The 10,640-nt window shown below is 40.1% G+C and overlaps 2 protein-coding genes across 2 annotated transcripts; one reads left to right on the top strand and one right to left on the bottom strand.

The window, feature by feature from the left end:
- Nucleotides 1–105: 105 nt before the first annotated feature.
- Nucleotides 106–885, top strand: LOC103372028 (protein slit; the record flags this gene model as incomplete). The annotated part of the gene is made up of 1 exon (XM_008301543.1): nucleotides 106–885. A coding segment is annotated over one exon (780 nt), but the record flags the coding sequence as incomplete, so codon positions are not given.
- Nucleotides 886–2,266: 1,381 nt separating this feature from the next.
- Nucleotides 2,267–9,001, bottom strand: tmem101 (transmembrane protein 101). The gene is made up of 4 exons (XM_008301542.1): nucleotides 8,871–9,001; nucleotides 6,515–6,695; nucleotides 4,746–4,892; nucleotides 2,267–3,846 (listed from the first exon to the last, which is right to left on the bottom strand). The coding sequence occupies exons 1-4, from the start codon at nucleotides 8,999–9,001 to the stop codon at nucleotides 3,538–3,540; spliced, it is 768 nt and encodes a 255-aa protein (XP_008299764.1). The 3' UTR covers nucleotides 2,267–3,537.
- Between the last annotated feature and the right edge of the window lie 1,639 nt (nucleotides 9,002–10,640).

The raw sequence follows: 10,640 nt of genomic DNA, 5'->3' as shown, positions 1-10,640 counted from the left end.
CACACAGGTGATAATTTTCTACAGGTACTGCACATCCCATCACTGTTGGTGTAACATCAACCATTCAGAGTGATGTGATCTTTCTTATCTCTTTCTGTGTTTCAGTCTCTGTCATCTCTGCAGTTTCTGGAGAGGCTGGATTTGAGCTTCAACCGGCTGCGCTGGCTCCCTCAGGACTTCTCTCGGAGGTTGTCCTCCCTCCAGGAGCTCCGGCTCGACCACAACCTGCTGCAGCACATAGACTCTGCTGCCCTGCAGGACTCTGAAAACCTGAGGAAGCTGGACCTCAGTTACAACCGCATCCGAGCCATGGATGCCAAGGCTTTCACCAGCCTGTCTCACCTGAACCTTCTCAACCTGGAGGGCAACAGGCTCAACGTTCTCCAGGACGGCGTGCTGAGCCGACAGCAAAGCCTGGAGGTGCTGCTGCTGAGCCACAACAACATCTCAGCCATCGAGTCCGAAGCTCTGGCTCCTCTGCGAAGCCTCACTGTGCTGGGTCTGCAGGGAAACATGCTTCGGCACATCAGGTTCAAGACCTTCCTGAAGCTCCAGACCACTCGCACCCATCTCCAGATGTCCCTGAACCCCTGGACCTGCGACTGTGAGCTGCAGCGCGTCTTCGGCAAGATCCAGTATGTTCGTCATCTACACGTGGAGGACTACAAGGACATCATCTGTCATTCTCCTTCTCAGCAGGCCGGCAACTCGTTGGCTTCTCAGGACAGCCAGCTGTGTGTGCTTGAGACGGCCTCGGTGCTCGTCATCACCATCACGGTGATGCTCGCCGTGATCGGGACGCTGGTCAAAGCGGAGCGCAACCGGAAGAACAAACAGTTGGTAAGTGAAGCAGAGGCTCAAGAAAAGAAGAATGACGGGTATTAAATGAGCAGAGACTGTGACCTACTGAACGCTGATGCTCAACGGCTGGTTGTCAACTTCTAAATATCATGTTTCAGTCTAAGTTCAGATATGCTTCTTAAGCTTTTTGTATATTTTTTGCCAAAGGAGAGGGGGAAAAGGTGCAGAATAGCCCGTTAGAATCCTGGAAATAGGCAGAATTAGGAGTATAATGGGTCTCCTGATACAGTTTTGTAGTAAGCAATTCAAATTATAGGTAGAATTTATACATATGAAGAGTTCATTTACAAAAACAGATAACTCCATCTTCACAAACCTTCAGAAAACCCACTTTTCCATCATCTACCTGAGACACTACGAGTCAAACTTAAGTTCTATTTTTGTCATTTCTACTGAGTCAAATCCACTCAGCTTCAGTTTGATTGATATTATCTCAAGCAAATAACAAAAAAATATGTTTTCTGAATATCTACAAAAATGAATTTATCTGTTTTTGCAAACAAACTCTTCTAATAAGTTGATTTTTTGGCCCACAAACATGTATTTTGAAGAGATGATTGAAAGGCCTCAGCTGAACCTAAATATGAAAACATTTCCTGGTCTACAATGATATGCGAGCTGTATTTGATATATTTTAAAACATCAAGTGAGTGTGGGCTTTAATAGGCATCCAAACATTTTAAAAAACCATCACTGGTTGACATCTCTAAAAATGTACGACTACCATAGCTATGTCTCCGTCTCTTTTCATCGCGTGCTTCGGCATGTGGAGAACTGGTTGTGCTCCGATATCTGATCTTTCTTTAATCCGATGATCTTATTAAAGTGAGAGCTTCAGCGTCACCCTACATGCGAACCTACAACATTTTCTATTTTTGGCTGTGTAATGATGCGACATCATGGTCACATCATCCTGGCTTCTTTGTCGCTTCTCTTTAATTCTGATACCAGCAGCAGCAGCACCTGTGGAGACAACAACAATGGCCACAAGCCAAACTGATGTGACAGTTCTCTGCAAACAAGAAACAGAAACTGACCAGTCTGGCAGGTTTAAGGTAGTTCAGTGAGATTAGCATCTTAACATAAAGCCTTCACTTACAATACTGTAACCGCTGCATTAATGTGCTAACTTTGCCCAGAGCCGGGAGAATTTGCAAATTTAAAAAATGACCTTGATACAATTCCTTGGACTTAATGGAAAAATAAAAGCAAAAGAGGTGAGCTACGAGTCTCAGTCATCCTGATAATTATACTTACTAAACTTAGAGCATTTTCATCCTGAGCAACACAGTTTACCTGTACGTTTCACTGAAACGAAGCAATTTGAAATGCTGAAAGTTCTCAGATAGAGACAGTTCTCATGTAATTAGATGATCTGATATAAAAATGTGAACATTACACAGAAGATACAAAAGCTGTGTTTATTAAACGTAATGAAAACCTACATATAGTCATGTCTGCGCAAGTTAAAAGCGATGCCTCAAGCAGAGCCCTCCCATTTCATGAGCAATACAACACACGCTCCCAAACAGTCACTTTATTAAGTACAGCTGTCTAATCTAATGCAATCCAATTAGTGTTGTCAGGGAAGGTAGTTGACCTTTTCCCATCCAGCGTTTGTCACGCATATGAACTACTACTGAATTAATAGCAAACAGCTTTCGTAGTGTGAAATACAGTCTGACTGAGGGGCACTCAGAGTTTCGTCCTCTCTCGCAGTGTCGTAGAAAAAGACGTGGATCTGGGACATGCAACTGCTCCACCTCTCCAAGTTTTATGAAATTTGCTCTGGTAGTTTATACATACTTCAAAGCACTTCTGTGTTTACATGAACGCAAGAAAGCAGCTGACGAATTCAGCAATCTTTTCTCAAAAGCAGCGATGCAATCCAAAGTGTGAGTTCAGTTGCGTCCCAAAAGTCAACACAAGGACTCTGCTGCACTTTCTACAGTTTATCTTTAAGTTGTCAGAAAGGTGATGATTCTGACTTGCTATTAAAGTCATAATGGACTGCATTACATTCAGGAGTACTTAATATTTTCCTCCCACTCAGGTGTGGAAAAAGATCAAGAATGTTTTTAAATTCAGTGCAGTCCACAATCACCCACTATGACCTTAACAGGAAAGTAGAATCACAAACAAAAACTATAAACGTAGAAGAATTTACGGCAGAGCTCTTCTGTTTGATTGTATTAAATTTAACGAGTGTACTTAATAAGGTGGCGGTAAGTGAGTATAACTTTCCCTTTATTTGTAAAATACTGAAACCATTACACCGTTAAAAAAAAATATGATTAGACTGTTTAAGACTTCTCTTGGAGTAAAAGTTCCCTGTAGATTTACAGTACCACCGATTCTCAGTGTCATAACAGAAACAAAAACATGTAAACATGAATTTAAATAAATAATTAAAATTGAAAAAAAAACAAAAAAAGGAAGCCTGTGTGTCTCTTTTTCTTGCAAAAGCAAAGTTACCAGCTAGTAGGCGGGGACAATCGATGCAGCTTACATCCAACCGTCTCAGCTTGGCGTGATTGAATCCTGAGACGTCACCGGGTCAAAGCAGCGTTCGAGTACAAAGTCGGACTGTGACGAAAACTCCAACGATCTCATCCTGCGCAACACACCTCGGTCCATGAAAGTTGTCTGTGAAAACCCTCCCCCCCACCCGAGGGTTCAACCGTCGGTAGCCAGGATCAGCACGGCGCCAAAGATGCCGACGTTGTGGCCAATCAGCTTCATCTGGTTCCAGAACTCCACCTTGCGAGTGTGGTGCCAGTAGCCCACGTTGCCGTCGATGAGCAGGATCACCAGGGGGAGGACGGTGGCCAGGATCTGAGCCGCCAGTCGGATGTAGCAGCCGGAGAGGAAGGCCAGAGCCAGAACCCCGAACATCACCTCCAGCAGCATCAGGGTGATCTCTCCCCCGGCGATGTGGTTCAGATAGGCCAGCCTGTCCTCTTTGCTGTGCTGGAGGGAGTACACCTGGAGGGCAGAGAGCGGTGCTGCAGATTTAATAAAGCACAGCAACGACACAGATACTTCATTCATTCCCTCAGGGAAGTTCTAGTAGCTCACACGTTAGATTTAAGAAAACAACGTGTAAAGCAACATGCAAATAATGCTGGCAGAAGAATTAAGGAGCAAAATTGTGCAAAAAAAGAGTATTACACTTTGTTTTTTTTTTTTACATTCTGTTTTGACTCACGAACCTTAAACTGTGATTCAACCGTCATTTACAGAAACTCAGTGCAAGATAGTTTCTTTCTATTAATGTAAAGTATGACGATCTGGTTTGAACAAACTGAGTACAAATTTCCAATGAAGAATGTACACAGAAGACAGTCTGGGTCAGATACTGTGAATCCAAACTAACAAAAACTAAATCATAAGATTCATTGCATCCATCTTTTGTGTGATCACCACTTCTAAAGACGTTTAGTTTAAAAAGACATTGCATTCAATCTGTTTTTTTAATTAAGAAAATTAAGATGTTTTAAAAGTTTAACAGTTAATAAATCTACTAATCGATTGATCTTTTTATCTATAAAATCTTTGGAAACACTGAAAACTTCCAACAGTTTAGGGTCATTTTATAAATATATATTTTGTTTTGTCTCACCATCAGTCCAAAACACAAAAAGATTTAGTTTGCGATGATCTAAAAAACACATTTATCAAACTGGAGCCATAAATGTTTGGGATTTAAATAACTGCTGGTTGATGTCCACGATCAACTGATTGATTCTCTGATCGTTGCAGCACTGGCTAAGACCAAATCATACTCTGAAGTCTCTGTGTTCTCTTAATAAAATGCCTTTTATGACAGCCTGGATTAGAGCCACATTGAGATAGAGAGCAAATAAAACTGACATCAGTCTTACCATGCAGATGAGATAGACCCCCAGAAAGACTTGTCCAGTAGACTGCATGGACCTGCTGCGAGCCTTCTGTCTGTAAACCTCTCCCGCCCCGCTGGACAGAACCAGGAAGCCTCCAATAATGGCCAGCGCTCTGGAATACATTCGTACCTGCAGGGCAACAAGGTTCACACACACACAAGGAGATCTGAGGCAAGTTTCTACTACAGTGTTTCTGATGCAGCAGTCGACTTCCAGACTTGCAGTGGTGACCCAGATCCAATTTTTACCTTCATGTGTGACACAGATCTGCTTTTGATTAGTATTCCAACGCTGATCTAGGCCACTTTTATATTTGCTCCTAAATCTGACACATTTCTGATTTGGCAGCAGTTTAACCTCTAATCTGAACAGTCAGAGTTGAGCAGGTAAGAGACAGCAGTCTGAAAGATGACTGTTTACTGCAGCTGAAATGAAAATCAGACATGAAACGAGTTCTGGTTGAAAAGTACTTGTTTCATGTCTGGTGCACCAACAAGAACAATTTAAAACAGAACTAAGAAGCAGCCAGAGCTGGATAACATCCCAATTCATACAAAATCCTATTTCAAACAGCCATTATGACACTGTGCACATTATACATTATGGACAGTTGTTCAGACTGGTGTTCAATATTGGCCATAATCAAAAACATTAGTTAATGGAATAATTAAAACGTTAAACTCAAGCACTACAATGTCAAAGAAGCCTAAATGGAATAGTTATGATCCTAAAAACAAACAAACAAACAAACAAAAAAAGGATTTGAATAAGAGATAGACATAAGAGAGAACAGTTGATTGATTTGAGATCCAGTGGATAAATGTGTACATCACAAATTATAAATAGGTTTTATTATCTGGAAGTGTAAAAAAAATTAACAGACATGTTCCCAAATGTAGGAATGCTCTTTTGTTTAGCCGCCTTTTGGCGAATAATAATATAAAAGTATCACATTGTTTTCAGCCTCCTAAAGCCTTTCTATGGGCAGGTGTTGCGAAACAGTGATGGCTGTAAACACTAATATTTGCATTCAATTGCTGTTTTCAGCTCATCTATGTATATTGTATAAATAATATAAATAAAATTNGAATAATAATATAAAAGTATCACATTGTTTTCAGCCTCCTAAAGCCTTTCTATGGGCAGGTGTTGCGAAACAGTGATGGCTGTAAACACTAATATTTGCATTCAATTGCTGTTTTCAGCTCATCTATGTATATTGTATAAATAATATAAATAAAATTAATGAAGGACACTTCCTCTTTTACAAATAAATCTTTTATTTTTAGCAAAACGAAGCATAAATATTAGGCTATAAACATTCCTATTAACTTCACTGACGGACACATTTTCTATATTCATGGATTTGTTCATTTAATATTTGTTGTAACTACTTTTGCATGTCCAGATTTGTTCAGTTACTGTGTTTATGAGTTGGAAAAGTTCATAAAAACTTCTATGAGAAAAGCATGACCAGGAAAATAAATGACTGTTACAGTGAAGATGTTGACATTTTATTTTTTGTCCACTTGCCTGTAATAAATGTGTATTTTTTCATTTGTTGAAATCTTACATGTCATTATGTCCCCCATGATGCCAGGTCAGTCTAACCTGCTCAGAATGCTGCTATTGCTTTCAACATCACTCCACATTGAATCAAATGAGAAAAAAAAAATATACCTGCAATATCACACATTTATCAGAAAGCAGTGATCACAGAGGGAAGGACACGACTAACTGAGCATCCTCACCTTGAGCCAGTCCCCATAATACACCTGTTCTCCGACGTACGATGCGTAGGTACTGATGGCCAGCTGTACGGCAGCAGCCATTGCAAACCACCTCCTCTTGACGCCAAACGACATGAAGCTGGCGCAGAGGACTGCAGCCCCCATGTCCACATACAGGTACGGGACGTGGATGTCTGGCTTCCTGGAGATGACAATGAAAAACACATTGTAGATCCAACTTTATACTGTCTGAGTATTTACAGTTGTGTGTTGTATTGATGTAGCCAGAATACGAGCTGTATGTTGCAATACTTTTGATGCACTGACATTAAAGTTGTTTTAGACTTTGGCTGCAACAACGGTTAATTTTTGATTAATCTCTTATCACATGTAGGTGGAATTACTCATTTGTGTGAGCTTTTAAGGACTCACTTCCCCTGTCACAGTGAGAAAAATACAACATTTCAAGCTCAGACTGGCCCTTCATCAAGTCCACAGGAATCAAAGTAGCAAAAGCAGTCTCAATAAAAACAAATTCACTGCAACTATACTCCGCATAGGGCTGAATAATAAACTAAATTCACATCAAAATCACAGTTTGAAACAACTTAGGATGCATGGAGTGAAGCTTTAAAATAATTAAACTAATGTAATTCTTGTGGATTGAAACTTTGAGGGACTGTGTTCTCGAGCAGCACCTCTGATCAATGTCTACTATGTGGTTCTGGCATTTGTGCTGTGTTTGAACTGGCATAAGCGCAGTCTCATTATTTAACCAGATCAGTAGTGACCCAGAGTTTAAACTGTTATGTCAACAAATTCATGTCGTCATCCACGCTGATGCAAAAAAACTCAAATATACATATTTTGTCCAAACTGTTCAGCCTTAACTCAGCGCCTATGCTACACTGAACTAAAATATAAATACAGCATGCAAATTGTCTTCTCTTCTGTCTTAGAGAAAAAGTTAAAATTCTTATCGTCTGGGTTAGAAAACGGTTCGGTTCAGCTAACCAAATGCTTATGAGCTGTTCAACTGGTGACAAATTCCCAGCCCAATGAGTTAATCCACACCCTGGTCATGTGTTGGCTTTTAGGAGCCATAATCAGATAATTTGACAAGTATAGAGGCACTCCATGGACCAAAAGTGGTCCAACATTCTACCTCGACTCTACGATTTGTAGATGTGTGACTTTTTACTGACTTGTGATTTCAGGTCTGTGACCCCACTCTTGATCTCCATCTGCCCATTATCATGTCCGATATAGTGTGCATGGTTATTTCATGACATTAGTTGTGCGGTGCAAACGCCATACGATGGAACAACAAATACCGATTAGTGTATGTTAAAAAGACGAGATGAAATTTAGTTAGAAAATACGTGCTGCATTTATGCTTGGGACATCAGCCAACCCAAATCAATATCCAAGTGTCCCAAAGCATCAGACCAGCAATAAAAAAAATTAACCCTAATGGGGTTTACTGTGTTTAATGGTGTAGAATATAGAATCACAAGCAACTACATGTGTTCAAGAAGCTGAAAGCCGCAAATGTTTAAAACACTTACCCATAAAGTGACTTAGGCTTACTCCTTCATCATTCAACCATAATGTCATAACTCATGGAAGAATCTGTGCAACATCAATAGAGTTTGTGCAACATCTAGACCTTGTACATGTAGAAGAATCTGTACAATATTGACAATACTTGGGAACGTTTCTTGTTCATGTTTTTACTGATGCTCCCTGCGTTTTTGCACAATCCCTGTTCCTGTTGCTGCAAACAATGCCATTCAAAATCCGCATGTATTCAAAGCACACATTGAAGGCTGTGAGGGGGAAAATAACCAAACTAGGACAAGCAAGCAGGTATGACAAACGATGTGCACATTTTTCCCGCAGCTGCTGTGATTACAGGATGATCCAGAGGGGTGTGGCTGCCCAAGTAGGACGAGCCCACCACAGACTGAAACAATACACACTCAGTGGACAGATTAAAGCCGCGTTTGAACAAGAAAAACTGCTGCCAACCTGCTGTCCGACTTGAAATTACAGACCAGGCACGCCTTAACTTGCCATTTTAATTTAAACATCTCCAGATGGCCACAACCTTTTTAGTGGCTGAGGTTCAGTCCAACTGCTGTAATACAACCCTCGTTAGCTAGCTGTCAGGTTTAAGCGCTCAGACAATAAAAGCTCAGCTAACTAACTTAAATGTCCTGTTTCGTTAATTTAACTTTTCTGCCTGCAAAGTCTGTGATGTAAAATGTAAATATGGGGACTGCACTGTGCATAAGTTAGACTCCAAGTTAACTTATAAGTGCTGTTAGCATGTTAGCTAACCTCAGCTAGCTGCTCCAAAGTGCGCCAGATTTACCTTTTCGAATCCGCTCGTTCAGCAAACAGCATCAACATACAGAAGCAGTTCCAAAATCCGAACCGGGTCAAAATAAACGCCCCTAGCTGGCTAAGAAACCGCAACATCTGCTTCCTACTGGGACCTGCCATGTTCGCTGCTGCTCATCTGTGCACCGACGAAACTCCAGCTGCCCCATTGACCGCCGCTTAAGAACGCTGTCATGTGTCAAATTAAAAGTCTGCGTCTTTCATAGAGGGTAGATTTAATACAAATAGTTACGGGGAAACTCTTATTTTGAAACGAAGTTCCGCTCAAGCGCAAATGCGTCTTTCTATTGGCTGACAGTGGAAGAGGGGCGGGGCCACAGGCTGGATATAAAATTCAGCTTCACTCGTGGGAACGGAAAGAAGAGAAGACAGGTCCGACAGCGCCATCCACAGGACAGAACGGATCATTACTGAAATGCTTAGAGGTCATTAGAGGAAAACGTGTCTGTGGCTGCTACTTGACCTAGTATTTTGTAGGAAGTAGAGCTTCTTCTGTTTAAAAAAACAAACAAAAAACGACTAATTGTAGTATTGGCAAATGCTATTGGGTGTATTAAACACTCAAATATCCAATTAAGTCGTTAGTATTCAAACGCAACAACAACCCAGAGACATTTTTAGGAGCTTAAAATAAAGCCCAGTGCAGAAGTCTTTAGATGTTAACCTGAAAATTGCACATTTTTTTGTTTGTTCAAAATAAAATGAGTATAAATCATCATCAACATATATATATATATATATATACATATATACAATGAAAACAATTGTTGGTTGCAGCCTGGAGTCAGAAATACTCCCAAGTCTCCCAGTATAACTTTCAAAAGACACCAAAAATACCTGTATTTATACATTACATACATTAACTATTGCAAATGCACATACCTAAATGCATATACCATCATTACCAATGTACAATGTATCCAATAAGTACATATATATATATATAGTAATGTATATGTGATTGCAGAATGTGAACTCATCAGGTCGGTAATAACGAGGGATAACTGTGATATACACGGCCGCTATCTTTGATTGAGTCAAGCCGACCCTATCTTCAACAGCAGTTACCATAATCAACAAGGTCATAAAGATATGAGGACCGAGCCTCTTGTCAAGCGAGTAAACAGCTGTAACAGGGGCTTTGTCATGACGTTGTGAAAGTGACCTTGGGAAAGTATTGCATGAAAAATACAATGACACTTATGTAAACATGACTTAAAGACCCCCCACTGGTAAAAATCTAGTTTTTAAATGCCTTGTTGAGAATAGAATGCCTTTATTGTCACGATACACATGTACAATGAAATTGAATGTATTGTATGTCCATGTGATGTTTTTTTATATGATAGAGAGAAAACTATGAGCAAAATAAGCCGTCAATAACATGGCTGAGTGTTTCCACCTTGAAACTGAAATGTACTGACTAGAGTCTCAGCAGCTCAGATTTAGACTCTTGTGGTTTCATACATGAGAAACCAATGGACTCAATCCTGTCAACTGGCAGGGTGGGACTCTTTGTATCATTATTCTTTAAAATCAATTCCAACATATATTCATTCTGTAGGCTGGAGAAACAGAGTGAACTCTTACCTTTTCTATTACTAAATTTATATACTTACTGGCAGAGAATTTACCACAAAAGTCTTGCTCACATAAGTACATTAATTACCATTAAATATATATCAAGGAAAGAACATTTTCCCCAAGAAAAATCCCACTACAACAGTAAAACTTTCAGGCT

Source organism: Stegastes partitus, unplaced genomic scaffold (assembly GCF_000690725.1).
Source record: "Stegastes partitus isolate 25-593 unplaced genomic scaffold, Stegastes_partitus-1.0.2 Scaffold1684, whole genome shotgun sequence".
NCBI classification, from domain to species: Eukaryota; Metazoa; Chordata; class Actinopteri; family Pomacentridae; genus Stegastes; species Stegastes partitus.
The sequence above is the reverse complement of the archived record's forward strand: the minus strand, read 5'-3'. Positions and strand labels throughout refer to the sequence as shown.